Below are 25,668 nucleotides of genomic sequence, written 5' to 3'. Positions count from 1 at the left end.
CTTGACTGTCTACTGTATAAGTATGTCCACAAACACAAATGAGGTGCGAGAGCGCTAATCATATCGCAGAAAGTATGAAATTATCACTTAGGCGTCTTGGCAGTTTCGTATTTCTGCAGCAAATGTGCTTGGCTGAGGATAGCCACAGCTGAAGACAGAAGAGCCACCACGGACGGAACTGGAGGTGGGAGCAAACTGCAGAAATAACGGATATGCTACTGGGATTCCCACATTCTGTTAGTATGGGTAATATACCCATCCTGCTGCTTTCCATGCACACAAAGGGAATCATCGAGGATAATAGGCACAGTGACTGTAGACTCACAAATAACGCCAAATAATTCGAATAAATAACAAAATATAACAGAAAAAATTTTGTCTTTCAAGGTGTTTCGAACCGTTACTATAAATTCACCATGCTTCGTAGTCCTTCCCGTTCACCATTGCACTATCAGTGATATGTCAAGCAGATTGCTTGCAATTATACCTACATCAAATTTATGTATGCGTCTGTCACTCTACACCTTTTTTTTTTTTTATTAAAAATGTTGTAGGCTTACTTACGTTTCTTAATATGATTACTGTACATGAACAGAGAAGCGTATGTTATCAAAAAGTGTAATTTAACTGAATGATTTTCACATATTTATTATTTTGAATGTGAATAGTATGCATTGTTTTATTGCTTGGTTAGTGTTTATAAAGCAGATGTTACGCCATTTCGTAACATGACAGTCAGCTAGAAACGAAGCTTTATTTTCGGATATCTTAAGCTTCATGCTATTGCTTATCAAAAAGATTTCGACATTCTTGAAAGTGTTTCATTAAGTGGTATGTTAAATGTGACCACTGGTATAGGAACTAGGCCTAAGCACAATGAGAAACTCAGACAGGAGAGTACTGCAAATGTTAGAATAAGGAAAGGTTCTCATAAAAGTATAATTAAAAATAATGTAAGTATATTTCATCAAAATATTGGGAGTTTAAAGAATAAAGTAGATGAGCTTCTGGTTTGTTTGGAAGATTTAGAAGCTGAGAATGAAATAGATGTACTATGCCTGTCTGAGCATCACATTGTTACTGATATGGATAAGGTAAATGTAAGTGGTTATAAGCTCTCTGCACATGTAATGAGAGAAAATATGGAGAAAGGAGGAGTTGCCATATATGTCAAAAGTTATCATTGTGCAAAAAGTATAGAAACAAAAAAGTTTTGTGTAGAGAAACATATAGAAGCATGTGCCTGTGAGCTTAAATTAAATAAAGGCACATTTATAATTGTAACTGTATATAGGTCCCCATCAGGAAATTTTCATCTATTTCTGAAAAATTTGGACTCCTTGTTGTGCTATCTGTCAGACAGGGGGAAGCAAATTATTATTTGTGGGGACTTCAATGTAGATTCTCTGAAAGAGGGTAATAGGAAAAATGACCTTGAAGTATTACTCAGTTCTTTAAATTTGACACCCGTTATTGATTTTCATACTCGGGTGGTAAAGGATAGCAGCTCACTGATAGATAACTTCTTTATAGACCAAGATAAATGCTCAGCCTGTTGAGAATGGTCTTTCTGATCATGGTGCACAGCTAGTTACAATATATGACAGCTCCATTTAGCAATACTAAACAGTCCTCCAAAATAGTACGTTCAGTCAACGATTTAACAATTGCTAATTTCAGGGAAAGCCTACAGCAGTTAGACTGGGGTGAGGTGTACCATGAACCTGATGCCAATTTAAAATATAATTTATTTCATGACATTTTTGTAAATACACTCCTGGAAATGGAAAAAAGAACACATAGACACCGGTGTGGCAGACCCACCATACTTGCTCCGGACACTGCGAGAGGGCTGTACAAGCAATGATCACACGCACGGCACAGCGGACACACCAGGAACCGCGGTGTTGGCCGTGGAATGGCGCTAGCTGCGCAGCATTTGTGCACCGCCGCCGTCAGTGTCAGCCAGTTTGCCGTGGCATACGGAGCTCCATCGCAGTCTTTAACACTGGTAGCATGCCGCGACAGCGTGGACGTGAACCGTATGTGCAGTTGACGGACTTTGAGCGAGGGCGTATAGTGGGCATGCGGGAGGCCGAGTGGACGTACCGCCGAATTGCTCAACACGTGGGGCGTGAGGTCTCCACAGTACATCGATGTTGTCGCCAGTGGTCGGCGGAAGGTGCACGTGCCCGTCGACCTGGGACCGGACCGCAGCGACGCACGGATGCACGCCAAGACCGTAGGATCCTACCCAGTGCCGTAGGGGATCGCACCGCCACTTCCCAGCAAATTAGGGACACTGTTGCTCCTGGGGTATTGGCGAGGACCATTCGCAACCGTCTCCATGAAGCTGGGCTACGGTCCCGCACACCGTTAGGCCGTCTTCCGCTCACGCCCCAACATCGTGCAGCCGCCTCCAGTGGTGTCGCGACAGGCGTGAATGGAGGGACGAATGGAGACGTGTCGTCTTCAGCGATGAGAGTCGCTTCTGCCTTGGTGCCAATGATGGTCGTATGCGTGTTTGGCGCCGTGCAGGTGAGCGCCACAATCAGGACTGCATACGACCGAGGCACACAGGGCCAACACCCGGCATCATGGTGTGGGGAGCGATCTCCTACACTGGCCGTACACCACTGGTGATCGTCGAGGGGACACTGAATAGTGCACGGTACATCCAAACCGTCATCGAACCCATCGTTCTACCATTCCTAGACCGGCAAGGGAACTTGCTGTTCCAACAGGACAATGCACGTCCGCATGTATCCCATGCCACCCAACGTGCTCTAGAAGGTGTAAGTCAACTACCCTGGCCAGCAAGATCTCCGGATCTGTCCCCCATTGAGCATGTTTGGGACTGGATGAAGCGTCGTCTCACGCGGTCTGCACGTCCAGCACGAACGGTGGTCCAACTGAGGCGCCAGGTGGAAATGGCATGGCAAGCCGTTCCACAGGACTACATCCAGCATCTCTACGATCGTCTCCATGGGAGAATAGCAGCCTGCATTGCTGCGAAAGGTGGATATACACTGTACTAGTGCCGACATTGTGCATGCTCTGTTGCCTGTGTCTATGTGCCTGTGGTTCTGTCAGTGTGATCATGTGATGTATCTGACCCCAGGAATGTGTCAATAAAGTTTCCCCTTCTTGGGACAATGAATTCACGGTGTTCTTATTTCAATTTCCAGGAGTGTACATTTGAAAACTGCTTCCCCAAGAAAATAGTTAAATATACTCGTAAGAAACCTTGTAACAAACCATGGCTTACTAAGGGTATAAAAATATCTTGTAACCGGAAAAGGGAAATGTATCTGGCAGCAAGAAAGAGTAGTGACCCAGAAACTATCAAAAATTATAAAAACTACTGTGTTATATTTAGAAAAGTTATTAAAAAATCCAGGAGTACATGTATCATGTCTGAAATCAGCAACTCTGATAATAAAATTAAAACAATTTGGAATATTATTAAAAGAGAAACAGGTCAACCAAGAGCAGAGGAAGACAGTATTACCATCAAATTGAATGAAAACTTTATGAACAAAAAGTCAGAAGTTGAAAATATTTTTAATAATCATTTTCTAAATGTTGTGGATATAGTAGGATCCAGGTGTTCATTAGAAGATGCTAGGCTGTTAATGGAAGAGGCCATACCTATGCAATTTGATACAATTGAAATCTCACCCACTTCTCCCTCTGAAATTAGGAAAATGATAAACTTGCTTAAAAGCAAGAACTCACATGGAATTGATGGCATTTCCAGCAAAATACTAAAAGCTTGTTCTCAACAGATAAGTAAGATTCTCAGCCACCTGTGTAATAGCTCTCTGGAACAGGGCATTTTCCCTGATAGACTGAAATATGCTATTGTTATACCTTTGCATAAAAAGGGGGATAGATCTGATGTCAACAATTACCGTCCAATCTCCCTTCTAACAGCTTTATCCAAAATTTTTGAGAAAGTAATGTATTCAAGAGTAGCTTCACATATCTGTAAAAATGAAGTACTAACAAAATGTCAGTTTGGTTTCCAGAAAGGTTTTTCAACAGAAAATGCCATATATGCTTTCACCAGTCAAATTTTGAATGATCTGAATAACCGAACACCACCCATTGGGATTTTTTGTGATCTCTCAAAGGCTTTTGATTGTGTAAATCATGAAATTCTGCTAGACAAGCTCAAGTATTGTGGCATGAGTGGGACAGTGCACAAATGGTTTAATTCGTACCTAACTGGAAGAGTGCAGAAAGTTGAAATAAGTAGTTCTCGTAACATGCAAAGATCAGCACATTCCTCAAACTGGGGAACTATCAAGAATGGGGTTCCACAAGGGTCAGTCTTGGGTCCTTTGTTGTTCTCATTATATATTAATGACTTGCCATTCTATATTCATAAAGAGGCAAAGTTAGCTCTCTTCGCTGATGACACAAGTATAGTAATCCCACCTGAGAAACAAGAATTAACTGATGAAATTGTCAATACTGTCTTTCAGAAAATTACTAAGTGGTTCCTTGTAAACGGACTCTCACTTAATTTTGATAAGACAAAGTACATACAGTTCCGTACAGTGAATGGTATGACGCCATTAATAAATGTAGACCTTAATCAGAAGCATATAGCTAAGGTAGAATATTCCAAATTTTTAGGTGTGTCCATTGATGAGAGATTAAATTGGAAGAAACACATTGATGATCTGCTGAAACGTTTGAGTTCAGCTACTTATGCAATAAGGGTCATTGCAAATTTTGGTGATAAACATCTTAGTAAATTAGCTTACTACGCCTATTTTCACTCATTGCTTTCATATGGCATCATATTTTGGGGCAATTCATCACTGAGGAATAAAGTATTTATTGCACAAAAGCGTGTAATCAGAATAATAGCTGGAGTCCACCCAAGATCATCCTGCAGACATTTATTTAAGGATCTAGGGATATTCACAGTAGCTTCTCAGTATATATACTCTCTTATGAAATTTGTTATTAACAACCAAACCCAATTCAAAAGTAATAGCAGTGTGCATAACTACAATACCAGGAGAAAGGACGATCTTCACTATTCAAGATTAAATCTAACTTTGGCACAGAAAGGGGTGGCACTAAAGTCTTTGGTCACTTACCAAATAGTATCAAAAGTCTGACAGATAACCAACAAGTATTTAAGAAGAAATTAAAAGAATTTCTGAATGACAACTCCTTCTACTCCATAGAGGAATTTTTAGATATAAATTAAGAAAAAAAAAATAAAGAAAAACAAAAAAAACACAAAAAGTAAAGTTGTTATATTAACTTAAGTATGTTGTTAAATTAACCTAATTATGTCATGTATTGGAAAATTCGACTCGTTCCACATCATTACGAAATATCATATTCATGATCCATGGAACTAGTATTAATCTAATCTAATCTAATCTAATCTAATCTGTGTTTCAGTACCTGTGCCGAGCCCGAATCTTGTCCGACACAGAGGGGAATGAAACATCACTGTTTCGATACAATTAGTCCGTTCCAAGCACTGGTGGACTGAAACAGCCTTATTTTGAAACAATGATACAGTTTCTGTGTCTGGCTCGAGACCGAATCTGGTCCAGCTATCCGAGACAGGGGTGGAATGAAACACCACTGTTTCGAAACAGTGAACCGTAGTCGTTCCGAAACACTGAAACAGTTCCACGTATCGATACACTGTATCGAAACATAGAAACAGTGGCCAAGTCTACTGCAGGGCGTGTGTCTCGATTCAGTCGTCACCAATTGGCCGAAAGCCGGCACACGATGTCGGCCTCCCCTTCCGAACAAAAGAATGAACTCGCCCCATGCTTTGGACGAAAACTGGTCACTGCGCATCGGTGACCGTATCCTGTTCGGACTCTTGACACGGGCTTCGCACTTGTGGTAATGTGGTAGAGGTGGGCCAAACGGTTATTCTGGAGTAACTGTTATCACAGTTCCAGTTATTCTTTGATAACCGGTATCGTTAATGGTTATTAATAACTGCCAAGTTATTTTTCGCTAGCGAATACCGATAACTCTGACAGTTAAATAACGACATAGTTGGAATCCATCAGTTTAGTTATCAGTATAACTGCGAGTAGTGTGAAATAGCAGGAATGTCGTATGAATCGTGTCATAACCTTAGCTTATTAACTCCGGGTACATTTTAGTTGATGTTAGAACGATTATTAGTGGTTCATATTATATGTTTGTAGGTTATCGGTCGCTATTAGAAATATTATCTTCGCAGCTGCGACAGAAAGTACGCGGAACTTCGCCAAAGCACTGTTTAAGTAAAATGTTAACAACGTGCGTTTTTAAGTATGAAGTAATATGTAAACTGAGTACTGTAGGTTAAATTCGAAGCTTAATTTCTTGTGCTGCTCACATAATAGAATAAAGTGTACAGCCTTATAATACAACAAAAAATATACGTAATGTGACAGATTCGTTTACTCCTGTGCTGTAAAAGCTAGTCCAATTGGGGAAAGTGTGAGTACGCTAATCCAAGTTTTATGTCAGATTTGCAAACTGCTCGATTTCTCCAGCGACAGCATGTTTATAACATATGAAGACATGCAGATCGAAAAGGTAGACAGTGTTACATTTCTGGGACAACAACTCGATAATAAATTCAGTTGGGAAGGGCATAACACATTTTTTCATTCTATTATTTCATAAGGGAGCATATTCTGTGGTAACTTATCAAACGTAGCAAAAGTTTTTCGCATGTAAAAGGGTGTAATAAAAATCGTTTGTGGTATCAATTCAAGAACATCATGTAGGAACCTGTTCAAGGAACTTTGTATTATAACCACTGCTTCCTAGTATATTTATTCCTTTATGAAATTTGTTTCAAGTATTTCCAACCAATAGCTTAATACATAATATCAGTACTAGAAATGGGAACAGCAATCTACATAAAGACCTAAAATTAGTTGCCTTGGTCCAAAAGGGGTCCAATATTCAGGAACATGCATTTTCAATAAACTGCCAGCAAGTCAGCAACCATTAAAAACTTGGTTTCAGATAAGGCACGGTTTACAGTGTGTTTGAAAGACTATTTGATACAGAAGTGTCTGATTCCACCCGTCATCAAATGCCGGAAATGGCTATTTTAAGTGTGTCTATGACGTCACTACATACACATGGCAACAAACACGAAGATACATATAAATAATACAATAACGTTTCCCACCAAAAATACAATCAAACCAATGGGACAACTGCGGGAAGTTGGGGGTTTTAGGGTGAGGAGAAGCTAGTAAAAAAAACACACCATGATCCCAAAACACAAAATGAAGAACAAAAAGAAAAAAAAAATACAGCATTCTGCTACACCAACAAAAATCTGCAGGGATCGGACACTTCCCTTGCACAATATAGGTCAACTATAGGTGACCATACCAAAACACCAATACCCACAACTAAAAGTACGAAAATTGGAATCATCCATTTCCCTTGACCTACATAGGTCAACCTCAGATGACGATACTAAAACATCAACACACACAACTATGAAAATGGGAATCGGTCATTTCCGGTGACCTATATAGGTCCACCACAGCTACTGATGCCAAAAAACCAACACCTACAACTGCGAAATATAAAACCACAATCCCAAAAGTCCACAAATCAATCATCCCTACATAATATAAATCACATTCAATACTTCATAAATACACAAAACATCACAGCTAGAAAAAAAAAAAAAAAAATATTAATTACCACCAGCAAATTCCGGCACTGCAACCTAGATCGACAGCCCCCCCCCCCCCCACACACACACACACACACAAAAACCAACTCATAAACACCGTGCCGTAATGACATTCACACACCACACACAACACCTTTACGTCGAAGCAGACAGGTGGAATCAGACGCTTCCATTGACCCCTCCGTCTACTCTGTAGATGAATATCGTAACAGAGACTGATAGACCAGCTTAGGTAAAAATTCTGCTATATTTCAGTTTTGACAGCACTTGGTTGCAACAGTCACGATCGAGTATTCTGTGTACGATAAATTTATTAAAAGTACGTAAATGTGTTTTATTCTGTCAGTGTACCAATTCTGTAAATATTAGCAGTTACTGTGATATATTCACATATTTTACAATCTCCTGACAAATGATGAGGATAATAATTATTATATTCCACTGTATTATGTTATACTTTCTGACATGTTATTTGTCATTCGCGATGGCCAGCGGCTATTTCCGTAGCAGTACGAAAATATTTGTTCGCTCCAGTTACTATCCTCTCTGGAAATATCACCTGGAACTACGACCTTTAACTGGAGTCACCGAGTCAGGAACGTCTACACACAGTTATTCCGTTACCAGCTTCCAGGTTATCTGTGGTGGTAGCCCGATAACTACCAGAGAACTAGAACTACGAGCCAATAACGATAACTGCCAGAGGAGAATACAGGTCTCTGACAGTTATTTCCATAGTCGCTCTGATTCCTAAGTAACTTTCCTTGTACTACCCGTCCAAGCTAAATTAACGCGTAAGGCGGTGGCTTAAGGGAACGACCGTACTTGTTAATGCCTGTACTGCAGCTCCTATCAGCCACGGCTTGGACATTAACTTTATTTAATTGTTTATGCTAAAAGTAACGAAGGCCCACGAAATAGTACACAGTTCCTATCAACAGATGGCGCGCAGTCTCACAGTTATTCCCATGGTCTATAGAACGCCTTCCAAATGCGCAGTACGATCTTCGGTCAACAGATGGCGCGAGGCACTGTTGACACTAAACAGTTATTGAAATAACTGCCAGAATCAGAGGAACGGTTATCGCAGTAACCGTTACTTCTCAGTAACCGGTTATTTCTATCAGTTACGTTATTTTTTGCCACCTCAATAATGTGGTGTCCCGCGGTGTGCCGGCAGAGAGCGTGGAGCTGCGGCAGCTGAGCCTGGGCGGCGGCAGCCCCGAGCTGCGCGTGGTGCGCCTGCTGGACGTGGCGCCGTGCGGCCGCCGCCTGCCGCCGCCGCTGCGCCCCCGCCGCAGCACGCCGCGCGCGCAGCTCGCGCTCGAGGCCGACGTCGCCGTCGACAGCGACGACTTCTGCCTGCTGCTCAGGACCAGGCTCTTCGGAAAGGGGTAAGCCGCCACGGCATCCAACGCCTACCAGCGCGCCATCTCCATGCGAAAGCCGGCCGATTTTCCAAGCAGGCCACTTCCCTCTCAGTTCATCAGTTACGTAGTTAATGTTAACAGGTTCTTCGGTGCTAACACGGCGTCATTTTCGTAGAATCTCCTGATTCAGTGTTGCGATTTTCTTGCTTACTACACTCTGTAAAGTTCCACTACTTGAAGGACAGTATTTACCGTTTTTGTCACAATAGATGTAGAAGACTGGCTATTGCTTGACGTTAATTGGCGGGAAGCGTTCACGGGTGCGATACTGTCTGTGTGCAAACTGAAGAGCTAGCAAGTGTATCCCCAATCTGTCCATCCCACAAAAAGCACCTGCACAAGGTTCTGCCGGCCCTTCCGCAGTGCACCTGCGAAATCAGAGGCGGGTTAGTGGGCTCACACGCCAGTAGAGTTTTTATTTTCCAGTACACACTGTACGGAATACAGAAACTAGCAACTAATACAAATAATCAAATGAAACTATACGGTCCCAAAGGCCTTTTCAGTCCTCAAACATCTTTGATGTATATATGTGTATAGGTTTCTGGAACCATGTAGTTTCATTTGACATTCCTGGGTTTCAGGCAGGATCTTTCCGTTTCGTTAGATGCTGAGGTGCTGTTTCAATATAGTTGGAGAGCTCCTGTTCGATTTAGGGGGAATACCAAGTGTGTTGAGGGGTGAATGGGTATTTGGATTGAGGAGGGTGCCATGTTAGGCCAGTCCGTGTAGTTGTGCAAAGCCACTGTGCCAGGATGGTTTAGTGGTTAATACATCTCCCTAGTGAGCGTGAGATACGGGTTCGAATCCCGGCCTTGATTCCACGTTTAGATGATCCAACTAAATGTTTGGGATTTTGTTGGAATTACGGACTGTGTCCTAGTCGCGATGCGAGAAATTGCGTGCACTGTGGCGCCGCACGTTCAGTTAACCTGTGCAAGAGGAAAGTCATCATAATCATCCTTATCAGCTCATGGGCAAAAAAATAAAAAAAATCAGGGGAAAATTAGCGTAACTAAATAAAACTGTTACACCCATGTAGTGACTGGTTTTCGACGTACATCGTGACGTTCAGTACCAAATAGTATCTTTCTGTCTTCAACTTGTCCGTCTTTCGTCGTGTCACTAGTCAACATATAGAGAGTCGACCTTTCGCTATATATCGAAATGTGTCTGCAAGTTTTATTTGCATCTACTCTTAGAAGTTACCAATTTTTTCTCAGGGTCAGGCTTTGAAGCCTCATTCTCGACTATAGTTATTGAGTCAGAGCACCACCACCTAGAGAGGAGGTCAGAGTCGGCGCTCAGTCTCTGGCTGTCGTTGACTGACAGAGACCTTATTGCCTGTAATCGTGAATCCGCAACTACTTATGCTCTTTGCTGAATTAATTATATTCCCAACAAATGTGTATGGTGTATATTGGTAAGAACTTAGGCCTTCCGCTAAATTCTCGTATGCTTGCATAAGACATTCGCCTTTGCCCCGTAACTCGTAAAACGATGAAGTTCTCGTATGCCTAAGACGGCTCTGGCACCACCTAAGCACTGTGCCGTATGTTGTGCACTGTTGAGTACGCTTCCACCAACTCACCAAGGAGTGTTGCAGTGTTCTTCCCCGGAAACACAGAAAGTAAGCTACCACATGATCTCCCATTTTATCAGTGTGTTTCGTCATTTAACTGTGGCTTCTATGATCCCGTGATTCGAGGACCTCAGTGTGTAATATGACGAATACTTGCAAGCAAACAAAATATGAAATACGTTACTTAATTTTTTGTATTTTATAACTAAAATATCTACAGAAAACTGAAAGATAAAGTGCAACATTTGCATAAAACGCCTTTCAATTTTTTTTCTTACAATACAATAATGCACTCCTGGAAATTGAAATAAGAACACCGTGAATTCATTGTCCCAGGAAGGGGAAACTTTATTGACACATTCCTGGGGTCAGATATATCGCATGATCACACTGACAGACCCACAGGCACATAGACACAGGCAACAGAGCATGCACAATGTCGGCACTAGTACAGTGTATATCCACCTTTCGCAGTAATGCAGGCTGCTATTCTCCCATGGAGACGATCGTAGAGATGCTGGATGTAGTCCTGTGGAACGGCTTGCCATGCCATTTCCACCTGGCGCCTCAGTTGGATCAGCGTTCGTGCTGGACGTGAAGACCGCGTGAGACGACGCTTCATCCAGCCCCAAACATGCTCAATGGGGGACAGATCCGGAGATCTTGCTGGCCAGGGTAGTTGACTTACACCTTCTAGAGCACGTTGGGTGGCACGGGATATATGCGGACGTGCATTGTCCTGTTGGAACAGCAAGTTCCCTTGCCGGTCTAGGAATGGTAGAACGATGGGTTCGATGACGGTTTGGATGTACCGTGCACTATTCAGTGTCCTCTCGACGATCACCAGTGGTGTACGGCCAGTGTAGGAGATCGCTCCCCACACCATGATGCCGGGTGTTGGCCCTGTGTGCCTCGGTCGTATGCAGTCCTGATTGTGGCGCTCACCTGCACGGCGCCAAACACGCATACGACCATCATTGGCACCAAGGCAGAAGCGACTCTCATCGCTGAAGACGACACGTCTCCATTCGTCCCTCCATTCACGCCTGTCGCGACACCACTGGAGGCGGGCTGCACGATGTTGGGGCGTGAGCGGAAGACGGCCTAACGGTGTGCGGGACCGTAGCCCAGCTTCATGGAGACGGTTGCGAATGGTCCTCGCCGATACCCCAGGAGCAACAGTGTCCCTAATTTGCTGGGAAGTGGCGGTGCGGTCCCCTACGGCACTGCGTAGGATCCTACGGTCTTGGCGTGCATCCGTGCGTCGCTGCGGTCCGGTCCCAGGTCGACGGGCACGTGCACCTTCCGCCGACCACTGGCGACAACATCGATGTACTGTGGAGACCTCACGCCCCACGTGTTGAGCAATTCGGCGGTACGTCCACCCGGCCTCCCGCATGCCCACTATACGCCCTCGCTCAAAGTCCGTCAACTGCACATACGGTTCACGTCCACGCTGTCGCGGCATGCTACCAGTGTTAAAGACTGCGATGGAGCTCCGTATGCCACGGCAAACTGGCTGACACTGACGGCGGCGGTGCACAAATGCTGCGCAGCTAGCGCCATTCGACGGCCAACACCGCGGTTCCTGGTGTGTCCGCTGTTCCGTGCGTGTGATCATTGCTTGTACAGCCCTCTCGCAGTGTCCGGAGCAAGTATGGTGGGTCTGACACACCGGTGTCAATGTGTTCTTTTTTCCATTTCCAGGAGTGTATATATTATTTATAAGTGGGTGATGTGCTTTCTGTCAGAAAAAAATGCAGTTAAATGTTTTCTGTAAATTAACAGCCTCTTGCAAAATCGAACACTAGAAATTAACGTATTGTTGTTAGTCCTTGTGTTACTGTGTTTCAGAATGGGAGTGGATCTAGATCTTGCAGTAGAAAAACTAAACATCAGTGGCAGGATTTCAGGGACACTGACTCTCAGCTTGGATGTACCATTCCCACACATTTCTCATCTCAGCCTTACATTTATTGAAAAACCTCAGGTGTGGTTTAGTGTAAGAATACTGAAGGTAAGCTAATAACAAATTTCAAGTCAGTAATTCGCCCTATTATTTAATTCAAAGTACATTGTAGTTATGTTTGTGGATTTCAAAAAGGCTTTTGATTCTGTTGGCAGAGAAACTATAGGTAAACTAATTCGGGAATTTGGCGTACAGTGTAAACAGGCAAACCTAATCCGTGAATCACAGTCAGTAAAATAAAATATATGGAGATATTTCAAGCCTTTCAAAATAAAACAGGTGTATGACAAGGTGACAGTCTATCCCCAATTCTTTTTAGTGGCGTTTAAAAGAAGAGACAATAGCGAGAATTTTGAACGAAAAACTTACTGAACTCAACAGCTCGCTTATAAGGTTAGGAAGAGAAAGCAAAAAGATCGAAACCAACTGTCTTGCATTTGCAGATGATTTTGCAATACTTTCCGAAAATGTGAATCTGCTATAGCACAAATAAATCGACTGGAAGAGGCAGCCAGCATACCTGACCTAAGAATTTCTGCAGAAAAAACGAAATTTTTAACAAACGTTAAGGATTCTCCTAAATTCCTGAAAACAGATATTGGCCAAATAGAGAGGGTAAAAAATTCAAATATCAAGGGGACATAATCCAAGGAAATGCTTTGCAAATATCTGCAATAGAGGAAAGGCTGCATAAAATGGGGAGAGCATATGGTGTCACCAAAGACCTCTACAATAAAAAGTGCCTATCCAAAAATGTAAAAATAAGGCATTACAACACACGATGAAGCTGGAATGCCTATATGCAAGTGAGTACCTAGCATTAAACCATACTAATTTAGATAAATTAGAAGTGCTGGACAGGCGAATTACAAGGAAAATATTAGGGCCACAAATCACAATAGAAGGTTGAAAATTATGCAGGAATGCAGTAATATATCAAAATATAGAAAATATTTCTAATGTAATGAGAAAAAGAAGACTCATGTTTTTTGGACATTCATTTCGAGTGCAAGACAGTAGACCAACTAACAAGTTTTTCAAATATTTGTGGGGTAAGAAGTCTACAACAATATAAGTCGATGAAGTAAAAAGTATTTAGAAAGAAACAATATAAAAAAGAAGACAAAAACAACAGAGAAACCTGTTGGGGAAAAAGTTTTGAAAATGGAATGATTCCAAGGCAGGGTAGCCAAAAAGGCAGGTTCAAAATGGTCTGAAGACAGAAAGATGAGAGTGCACTGGAAGAAAAGAAAAGAACGTAAAACGAAGAATTGAAATTAGAACATGGGATGGCCTATTCACGGTAAACGAAAGAAAGCATATTTTCCATCTGGCTGCTAAAACTGAAACATCTTAGTCAGGGTTAACAGCATAACAAGTACAGTAAAGCGTCGATTATCTGAACGTCGGTCAACCGAACGACCGCTTAACCGAACTGTGTACTCGCTCGCACCTGTTACTCTCCCACCCTACCGTCCATCATCCCCCTCACTCCCAAATCAAGTTTCCCACAATAGTCGCCACACTGGGCCACCGCTGGCGGAACATTGCTTCTAATGGGGCCTTCCTTGACAATGCACCAACTCATCCGTCATGTGATATTTTAAATGAAAAAGACGAGTTCATAAAGGTAATATTTCTTCCACCTAACGTAACCTCCTTATTACAGCCCATGGATCAAGGTGTTATTGAGACTTTCAAACGATATTACAGGAAAGAATTGTTGTGTAAGATATTGTTAGAAAGAGAAGAGGATGGAGAAGAAAGTCTCTTAAGAAATCATAAGAATATTGACTTGAAAGACGCATCCTACATGATCAGCGCAGCATGGAATAGTGTAAAGGAAGAGAATTTGAAGAAAGCCTGGAATAAAATTTTGGACAAAGAAGAAAATTCAGAGGTATGATTGAGAATGACGAACAGAATGATACGTCCGAAATTCTCGGTGTGCTAAAAGAAATACACTCCTGGAAATTGAAATAAGAACACCGTGAATTCATTGTCCCAGGAAGGGGAAACTTTATTGACACATTCCTGGGGTCAGATACATCACATGATCACACTGACAGAACCACAGGCACATAGACACAGGCAACAGAGCATGCACAATGTCGGCACTAGTACAGTGTATATCCACCTTTCGCAGCAATGCAGGCTGCTATTCTCCCATGGAGACGATCGTAGAGATGCTGGATGTAGCCCTGTGGAACGGCTTGCCATGCCATTTCCACCTGGCGCCTCAGTTGGACCAGCGTTCGTGCTGGACGTGCAGACCGCGTGAGACGACACTTCATCCAGTCCCAAACATGCTCAATGGGGGACAGATCCGGAGATCTTGCTGGCCAGGGTAGTTGACTTACACCTTCTAGAGCACGTTGGGTGGCACGGGATACATGCGGACGTGCATTGCCCTGTTGGAACAGCAAGTTCCCTTGCCGGTCTAGGAATGGTAGAACGATGGGTTCGATGACGGTTTGGATGTACCGTGCACTATTCAGTGTACCCTCGACGATCACCAGTGGTGTACGGCCAGTGTAGGAGATCGCTCCCCACACCATGATGCCGGGTGTTGGCCCTGTGTGCCTCGGTCGTATGCAGTCCTGATTGTGGCGCTCACCTGCACGGCGCCAAACACGCATACGACCATCATTGGCACCAAGGCAGAAGCGACTCTCATCGCCGAAGACGACACGTCTCCATTCGTCCCTCCATTCACGCCTGTCGCGACACCACTGGAGGCGGGCTGCACGATGTTGGGGCGTGAGCGGAAGACGGCCTAACGGTGTGCGGGACCGTAGCCCAGCTTCATGGAGACGGTTGCGAATGGTCCTCGCCGATACCCCAGGAGCAACAGTGTCCCTAATTTGCTGGGAAGTGGCGGTGCGGTCCCCTACGGCACTGCGTAGGATCCTACGGTCTTGGCGTGCATCCGTGCGTCGCTGCGGTCCGGTCCCAGGTCGACGGGCACGTGCACCTTCCGCCGACCACTGGCGACAACATCGATGTACTGTGGAGACCTCACACCTCACGTGTTGAGCAATTCGGCGGTACGTCCACCCGGCCTCCCGCATGCCCACTATATGCCCTCGCTCAAAGTCCGTCAACTGCACATACGGTTCACGTCCACGCTGTCGCGGCATGCTACCAGTGTTAAAGACTGCGATGGAGCTCCGTATGCCACGGCAAACTGGCTGACACTGACGGCGGCGGTGCACAAATGCTGCGCAGCTAGCGCCATTCGACGGCCAACACCGCGGTTTACTGGTGTGTCCGCTGTGCCGTGCGTGTGATCATTGCTTGTACAGCCCTCTCGCAGTGTCCGGAGCAAGTATGGTGGGTCTGACACACCGGTGTCAATGTGTTCTTTTTTCCATTTCCAGGAGTGTAGATTGCCACGAATGTGATGAAGAAGACGTTCATGAATGGATGAATATCGATGATGCAGATCCAGGACACCAAATCATGCAGGACAGCGAGATTGTAAACGTCATCACTGATAAAGATGACGCCGCCAGCATCTCATCAATCAGTGCTCCAGAAAGTGAAGATGAAAATCTACAACAGCTTCTGAGGCGTTCACTTGTTTACATACTGCCTTGCGATGGTTTGAAGCCCAAGATGAAAGTGACCAGTTTCAGATATCTGTAATGAAAAAAGTACGCGACTTAGCTGCTCGTAAGCGTGTAGGCTTGCTTAGACAGACCAAAATAAAGGATTTTTTTAAACGTTAATTTTGTATACTGTGTGTATTGTTCATGCAAAATGCGTATGTAATATGTATATATTTTTGTTTAATGAACTGTGCCACATACTATATATTCCTACTGAAGTTGCCTTTGTATGTTACTTTGTAATACTAAAAGAGATGCCTGTTTTTAAGAATAAATTTACTGTATGGTACAGTACTTCTTTTTGGCAAATAAACATGTACAGTTCGATTACCCGAACAAACCAGTTTTCCGAACACCCATGTCCCCCAATTACTTCGGATAATCGACGCTCTACTGTAGTTGTCAAAATGAATATTGGGCTTTCAGAATTAGAACGCATTTCCTGGAAGATAAACAGAAAATGAACAGTTTGAAAAAAGAAGGGAAAATTGGCAGAAGTAAAGAGAGCCAGAAGCACTTGGCAGTGAGGACTTACTTTTAATCATATTCAAAAGATTCATGTATTTTTCAGTTAGGTCTCATTTTTGGTCTATACAGTTTTCTATAGTTTTACTAGTAGGCCTAAATGGATTCCATCCCTGAAGTCCAATTTCAGATCTGCGAAATACGAACTATTACTGCTGAAATAACCTCTTCATTGGACTCAAAATTTTTGTAGCCGAAAATACTTAAACAATTCATGCTTCAGATCCCTAAGTTTTCACATTCTCATAACACATCTATGGATAGGTATATTACCCTTATGACAAAAATATGTGGTTTTCTTTTGCAATCAAGAGCCCATCTGACATTGGTTTTAATTTAGTTGATCAGTAGACTTGCATAATATTGATCAATTATTGTTTTCTCCATTGCAAGCTAACCAATAAGAAGAATTCTTTTATATCCCAGGAAGTATTAGCCATAACTGTGGCGGTCTATTTTGAAGGAGACTACCAGTTTGCACCCATTACTGTTTCATTCCTCATGTGATTATAGATTCAGCTATCAGTCTATTTCTCTCCTTTGACCAGTGTACCTTTATTAAGGAGAACATTGCAGCACAAGCTTTATGGGCTGACAGTGCAAAGGAGAATTGAGCAATTGTAATTAATTCATTAAATTGTTCTTCACTAGTACACAACTCAATGTACCGCCTCTATTTCTTTCGGCTTTATGCCCCTGATTATTTTATCATTTAGCATGTTGCACAACTAATGTAGAATTTAGATTTGTTCTTTACACTTGTAGAAGATGATTCATGAAGTGTTTGTATGCAGTGCTACATAGATATATAAAATTTCTACTACTATGTTATCATTTGATAATCTGTATTTTGTATATGTACATGTGGATGTGTTTTTCTCTTTCTGTGCAAATTAAAACAGTGCCTGTGATGAGAAACTTCATGACATTCAATCTTAAAGCTTTCATCACAACAAAACTTCTTAATTAAATTACTTTTTATTTGTTGGTTTATTTCTGTTGTAATAGAAATCACATTGTGAACATTGGAGAATTGTAAGCTAGCAAAGGCTGAGCTGTATCTGTTTCCAGTCTGTACAGATGATGGAGGTTCCAGTACTGAAGACATGGCTACATTCATTGGTGTTGGAAGCTTTAGTGTCTGCATTAGTGGATCCTAGCTCTTTAGAGCTCAATCTCTCTCCATCTAATGCACCACCACGTCCACCTGGTAGGGATGGAACAGAAGCTGCCCAGGCGAAAGGTGTGCTTACTGTCACAGTATCAGTCTTATCAGGTCAGTGGACAATTCAGAGGGATGATGTTTCACATTTTTATATATAGACAAGTAATATAATCGTGCATGACCTTCGAAAAATATGTCCCAAATCTATTGGTAAAATTTTATAGCTCAAGACATTAGCAAATAATAATATATATATATATATATATATATATATATATATATAAAAGTCCACCATAATGACAAATGTGTTATGTTACTACAATTAAGTATATGATGAGTAAATAACCCTAAAAATTGAAACTTCCTGGCAGATTTAAACTGTGTGCCAGACTGGGATCAACCTGGAACCTTTGCCTTTCGTGAGCAACTGCTGTACTAATTGAGCTACCCAAGCACAACTTGCAACCTGCACTCACAACTTTACTTCTTACAGTACCTCATCTCCTACCATCCAAATTTTACAGAAGTTCTCCTGCCTGCCATGTAGGACTAGCACTTGTGGTAAGAAGGACTTTGTGGTGACACAGCTTAGCTATAGCCATGAAATTAGTTGTGAGTCAGGCTTGGATAGCACAATCAGTAGAGCACTTGCTCACAAAGCCAAATCTCTCAGCTTCAAATCCCAGTCTGCCACATGGTTTAAATCAGCCACTCTGCTGCAGAGTGGAAATTCACCATGGGAACCAAAAGCTCGTAATATGAAGCTGAACTTTTATTAATATATGAGAGCCATTCAATAAGTACTGCAACATTTTTTTTTACTGGAAGCAGGTTGGTTTTATTCAGGATTTCAATACACCATGTTATTCCCCAGTCTATGGCTACAAAACCATATTTTTCAATATAATCTCCATTCAATGTGAGTGCCTTACACCCTAATGGGAGAGCCTTTATGCCCACATGGTACCACTCTATTGGTTAATGTCAGAGCCAATGTCTTGCTGCGTTATAACCTCCTCAACTTCCGCCTATTACTTCCTGCAAAGTGCATCCTTCATTGGACCAACAGATGGAAGTCGAAAGATGTGAGACCTCGTCTGTAGGGTGGATGAGGAAGAATAGTGAAATGGTGTGTTTGAGCTCCACTTGGGTGTGCAGAGCCATGTGAGGCATTGCAATATCACAGAAAGGACAAATTCACTTGCATTTTTGCAGCAATGGACACACTGAAGTCACTTCTTCAATTTCCTGAGGTAGCGCAATACACTTCAGAGTTAATTGTTGCACCATGATGGGGGACATTAAACAGAATAACCCCTTTGGGGCCCCAGAAGACAGTTGCCATGACTTTACTGGCTGAGGATGTGGCTATTAACTTTTTCGACAGTGTGGCGTCACTCCATGGATTGCTGTTTTATTTCTGGTTCGAAGTGCTGAGTGCATGTTTCGTTTCCTATTACAGTGGTCAGCAAAAATCGTCATGTTGAGCCACATAACACACAAGTAATTCAGCACAGCTAGTTCCTCTATGTTCTTTATGGTCTTTTATTAGTGATTAGGAACCCAGCAGGCTCACACCTTTGAGTATCGGGTGGACGAGTGTGTCAGCAGTACCAGCAGAGGCATCCAGTTGAGCAGTGACATGTTGGGTTTTGATCCATCAGTCACCTTGAATGACATTGTCCACACATTCCAACACTGCAGGAGTCACTGGCAAGTGGGAGATTGGACAGGTTTGCATGACAGTGTTGCAATGAAGATAGAAGCCTCACCCAATGACTCACCATACTATTGTTCACTGCCAGGTCTCCGTATACATTTTACAAGCACCTATGAAAAACTGTGGTGTTCTGTTTTCCCACCAAAAGAAACTCAATGACAGCTTTCAGCTTAGAGCACACCTCCATTATAGATGCCGGTTTGAAGGCTATGTATAGTGCTTTCACCCAACGGAACTTCATGAAACTATATGGGCTGAAGAAAGAATATTTCTTGATATCCCACAACAAATTCCACATTTTTTCAATTGAAATTGGCTGAAGGAAAGAAAAAGTTGCATTAGTTATTGAATGTGGCTCGTACTTATATAGGTATCTGTTCTGCTAAAATGTGTTGCCTTGTTCAATACATATTTCTATTCTTATGTTTCTAAAACATTTAGGCTGAACATAGTTAACTTTTTTTGTATCTGTATATATGGAGGACATAATAACATTCCGTGCTTAAAAGCACTGTGCATTCAGAAAGTCGCTGTGCACTGGACTGTGGATGTAGTTGATACTGGAAGTTCAAAACAAAGTTGACATAACTGTTTTTCATATATATGTGATTTTTTTAAATAATGGAAAATCCAGGATGGAGTAATAAGAGAGTTAATATTTTTAATTCCTTCTGTCGCAAATTATATTTCATAAATAGTCTTACAGTCAGGCTACAGAAATGTTTTTCTTTAAATAAACTTCAGCTGGGTTGAGTATGCTGTTAAAAAGATAATCACCCTTTGCACAATATTGGAATTTCACCAATGCAAAGCTTTTGATGTGGATGAAATCCACTATTGAATGGTCTCTCTCTCTCTTTTCTCTTCATAACTTTTTTTTTTTTTTTTTTTTTTTTTTTTTTTTTTTTTTTTTTCTGAGGAGCTGTTACTAAAGCAAAGCATCCTCAAAATGAAGAGAAAATTGCCTCTGGACATAATTTTGCTGAAAACTGGAGTGTTTAAGATTAATCTCTGGACCAATATTCAATAATTTTCAGCTTTTTCATGAGCCATAAATACACAAAATAATAATTTAGCAATACATTTCCTCAAATACTGTATCTCCTGTATCTCTCCACCTTGGCAGTTGAGACTGTTATGAATCTGACATATTTACTTTGATATGTAAATGAAATCTGTTGGTTTCTTTTCAGATTTCATCATATCTTCTATTACAGATATCAAGAAAAATGGCAGTATGCTTGAATCTTTATGTAGACCACACTTTTGTCCTGAAGCCGAATTTACAAATAAATGTGCAAATGGACAAAAAAATCACTTGTCTTCCAGTCAGGCATACTGCTAAAGTAGTTCAGTTCCCAAGCATTTTGCAGTTGATTTCATACACTTCTGATTCTAAATAACTTTCATCTGTTGTAATGACAGTTGGATGTGTTGTACCAGCTAATGTACAAAGATCGAGACCATTACTTCAAGATTCTGTTGAAGAATCATGACTCTCATCACAGTCAATGAGTTCAGTCTCACTATACTTGAAATGTGACTCTCAAAGATTTCTTGGCTCTGCATGTTAACATGTCTTGAACATGGAGGGTTCAGCAAGGCAGCACAGATTATCATGTCTAAAGCACCTGGATACAAGGAGCAGTGATGCACTTACACATGTCTAGAGTAACTGAGTGGAAGCTGCACCATGTGTTAACATGTCTACTGCAGTCAAAGGGTCAAGTGATGAGCTTCGGATCTATGTGTACATCTTTATAGTTTCACTTTATGGGACACTGTATTATTCAATCGTTTTTGAAATCTCTGTAGGTATACTTCCTCTGTGCCATGTGAATGTATCAAGTTTTGGGCTATCTCCTCTATATTAAATAAATCTTAGAGATGATTTGTCCAACCCTGACATTTATTATTTTTAATACTCAAGCTTCTAAAGATAAACTTAATTTTATGGGTAATGCTTTTATTAGTCATGGATATATATTACATGGAAGCTTTATGAGACATGGTCATGTTCTTCTGCGCTTATAATGAAACTAGCATCTTGACTACAAAATATTTATTGTAGTTGCTACTCACCACATAATGGAGATGCTGAGTCACAGCTAGGCACAACAAAAAGACTGCCAGAAAGTGTGCTTTTGGCCAGAAAGGCCTTTGGCAAAAATAGGCAACACACACACACACACACACACACACACACACACACACACACACACACACATGGCCACAGTCTCTGGCAGCTGAAGCAAGACTGTGAGCAGCAGTGCATGATGGGAGGGGCAAACGGTTGGGGGTAGGGAGGCATTACATTCTCTGCCAGGCTTCAACTACCTCCTGTCATGCCCTGAAATGAGAAATATCCTACCCACTATCCTTCCCACGCCTCCCACTGTGGTTTTCCGCCGCCCACCAAACCTACACAATATCCTCGCTCGTCCCTACGTAACCCCTGCTCCCAACCTCTTGCCTCTCATCTCATATCCCTATAATAGACCTAGATGTGAGACCTGACCCATACATCCTCTCACCACCACCTACACCAGTCCGGTCACAAATATCACCTATCCCATCAAAGGCAAGGCTACCGGGGATAAGTCATGTGATCTACAAGCTAAGCTGCAACCACTTTGATGCTTTCTATGTGAGCATGACAATCAACAAGCTGTCTGCTGCATGAATGGCCACTGACAAACTGTGATCAAGAAACAGATGGACTATCCTCTTGCTGAGCATGCTGTCCAACACAGCGTTGTTCATTTCAATGACTGCTTCACTGCCTGTGCCATCTCGATTCTTCCCAACACCACCAGCCTTTCCGAATTACGCAGATGTGAACTCTCCCTGCAATATATCCTATATTCCCGTAACTCTCCTGGCCTCAACCTTTATTAGTCATTGCCCCAGCCCCTTTCCTGTTCCCAGCCCAGCACTACACAGCCCTCTATTCCACCAATGCACCCAGTCTTTTTACTTCACTCGTTTTCTACTACCCCTTTCCCCCACCCTCCATTCTGGCTGCACTTAGCTGCCCTACCCTCTCTCCACCTTGTCCCTGCTCACTACCTCAAGCAGCATTTTACTATCCCCCACCCATACACTGCTATCCCTCCTCCTCCTCACCCCAGCATCCTCTTTACCCCTACCACCCAGTTGCCTCTCCCATCATGCATTGCTGCTCACAGTCTGGCTTCTGATGCCATGTATGCATGAGTTGTGTCAGCGTGTGTGTGTGTGTGTGTGTGTGTGTGTGTGTGTGTGTGTGTGTGTGTGTGTGTGTGTGTGTGTGTGTGTGTCATCTATTTTCGACAAAGGCGTTATTTGTCGAAAGCCCTCTTTTTGTTGTGCCAATCTGTGACTCAGCATCTCCGCTATATGATGAGTAGCAACTATCCTTTTCATGAAATGTTACATTCTATCCTGGATTTTCCATTTTTTGATTCTCCAGACAATTCATTCTTAATTTGAGTTGTCTCAACAGAGAAAATAATGAAAACTGACACTAATCTATACTGTTGAACCAAATCATTGTACCACCTGCTTTATAGCTCGTTTGTCTGTCTTTGGAATGAAATACATCACTGATTTTGCATATCAGGGATCCAACACTTTGTTCATAGTTTTGTGGAGGTATGTGGCATTAATTGCCTGTGCACATGTCACGTAATTCACGTAAATAATGAGCCACTGATTTGCATATGTGGTGCTGGTACCCAATAGCATCCCAGATGGGTTCCACAGGAACATCCAGCGGAATTGGTCACCAAGACATCAATGTGAGTTCCCTATAATGCTCCTCAAACCACTGCAGTGCAACTCTGGCTCCGTGACACAGATAATTATTCTGCTGAAAAATGACATCGCCATCAGGTAAGACATAAAGCATGAAGGGATGCAAGTGGTCTGCAGTTGTCTTTGATTACTACCACAGATCTGACACAAGCACAGGAGAATGTCTCCCCTAGCATAATACTGTTCCCACCAGCCTGCACCCATGGTGCACTGCATGTTTCGAGTCATCATTCACCTCATTGTTGGCATTTGTGGAGATGCCCAGCGACCTAGTGCAGCAAATATGTGAATCACCCAAAGAGCCGACACATTTCCGTGGATTGATGGTCAAATCCCGATGGTCCTGTACCCACTGCAATCATAATTGATGATGTCATAGGCTCGACATATGTGCATGTAGGGGTGGTCTGTCTGCATAGCTCCATGTTCAACAATGTATGATAAAAGATGTGCACCAAAACACTTATGTGCGCACTAGCATTGTGCTCTTTCGGCAGAGATTCCATAGATCGCCGCTATTCAGCTTTACAGAGCACACAAGTCTCCAAATCCCACTTCTGTGAAGAGTCGGGGACATCCAACCATTCAGCACCTAGTGGTAGTTGTACTCTCCCTCTACTTCTTTCCATAGGTGCTTATAACAATAGCATGTGAATGTTCGACCAACTCTGCCATTTTCGAGATACTCGTTCCCAGGCTCTGCGTAATAATGATCTGACCTGTGTCAGAGTCACTTATCTCAATGTATTTCCCCATTTGCAGCCCATATTTTCACTAAGGTGATCACCGGTCCATATCTGCTCCACTTACATACTTTTGTTACTGTGTCATGTGCCTGCAACATCACCAGGTGACATCCAACATTGCGGTGGGCAGTGGTCATAATGTTTTGGCTTATCAGTGTATTTCTCTTCCATTGCACATGTCACATATCTTTTTACTAACCTAATATGAATATTTCAAGAGAAACATGTTACATTCTATCACTTATTAAACCATGTGCAGTGTTAGAGGAATTTAGTGTTATATAGAGGTACACTGACAGTTCTTCTTTTTATGCGCTAACAACAAATGATATAGGAAGGGGGTTGAAAGGATACCAGTTGCTAAAGCCTCTGGTCTTCAGAGAGCAGCAGATAAAGATGCAGATATAGAAATAACATGTCTGTAGTATTTGTGCAACAGTTATTTTTCCTGAGGTGAAGACCAGTGTTTCGTACTTTATGTAATTCTTTTGCTTTCATATAATAATTTTTTCCATGATTTCATTTACTTGTAGTGAACTATAAACACAAAAAATTAATATATTGATATTGATGTGATCAGTATACAGGTGGGAATCAGAATGTCTAGTAACTTAATTTTTTCTGTAGGTGCCCAGCAGTGGGAAGACAGCACTGCTCCTCGATGGCTAGTTCTTTCACTAGGTGGCCAACGGAGGCGCGTACTCCTGGGCACAGAACCCTGTTGTTGCTCATTCCTTGTAGGTTCTCTGCAACAAGACATTCTGCTTGTGAAAGTTAAGTCTAAAAAGCTTATCAATACAGTTACAATCATGCAGTCTGAGCTCCCATTGGCCAACCTCAACCTGGAAAATTTAACTATGTAAGTTTCATATCTGAACTTGAAAAATTACTGTATTATAGCAGAGCCTACATTATATGCTATTGTAATTGCTACCTTTTCCATGTGTCAGTGAGAAAAAAAAGAAAAAAACAATGTACAGGGAAATAAAATACGTCAAAGTTTTGGATGAAAACAACCACAAAAGAAACAACATACTTGCGTGCAAGAATTTATTTTTCTGTCAGATAGAAACAAAGTTTATGGTCACTTGCAGAGGCAGTGACCCTGTAGACCAGTGGAACAAACAGGCCATTCTGTGCAGTCTAAAATGACAGGGTTCACATGGTTAGCAGATGACCAGAAGCTAAGTCCAGAATACAGTGAAGGTTGTCATAAAGTGTGATAAATCCATCCAATGAGTAATCCAAATCAGGAACATTAAACAGTCACGATAAATCAGTCGGCATGGGATGCTACCTTTGCCTTTGTAGAATGGATGAAAGTAAATGCTGTTCTGTTGGGAGCAGTATTTACTTATAATATTGTGCCAGTGACCACACCCACCTCGTGTCAGTTGTGCCCTCCACAGCTAGT

General features: G+C 42.2%; 1 protein-coding gene across 1 annotated transcript in view; it reads left to right on the top strand.

Moving 5' to 3' along the window:
* LOC124590182 overlaps nucleotides 1-25,668 on the top strand; it is a gene marked incomplete at its 5' end in the record, with an annotated part of 284,887 nt that overhangs the window by 86,589 nt on the left and 172,630 nt on the right. Inside the window, 4 exons of the mRNA XM_047131633.1 lie at nucleotides 8,892-9,105; nucleotides 12,578-12,740; nucleotides 17,900-18,104; nucleotides 24,882-25,113. Coding sequence (XP_046987589.1) covers nucleotides 8,892-9,105; nucleotides 12,578-12,740; nucleotides 17,900-18,104; nucleotides 24,882-25,113 — 814 coding nt within the window. The remainder of the gene's footprint in view (nucleotides 1-8,891; nucleotides 9,106-12,577; nucleotides 12,741-17,899; nucleotides 18,105-24,881; nucleotides 25,114-25,668) is intronic.

Source organism: Schistocerca americana, chromosome 1 (assembly GCF_021461395.2).
Source record: "Schistocerca americana isolate TAMUIC-IGC-003095 chromosome 1, iqSchAmer2.1, whole genome shotgun sequence".
Taxonomy (NCBI): domain Eukaryota; kingdom Metazoa; phylum Arthropoda; class Insecta; order Orthoptera; family Acrididae; genus Schistocerca; species Schistocerca americana.
This window is presented reverse-complemented; position numbering and strand designations above follow the sequence as displayed.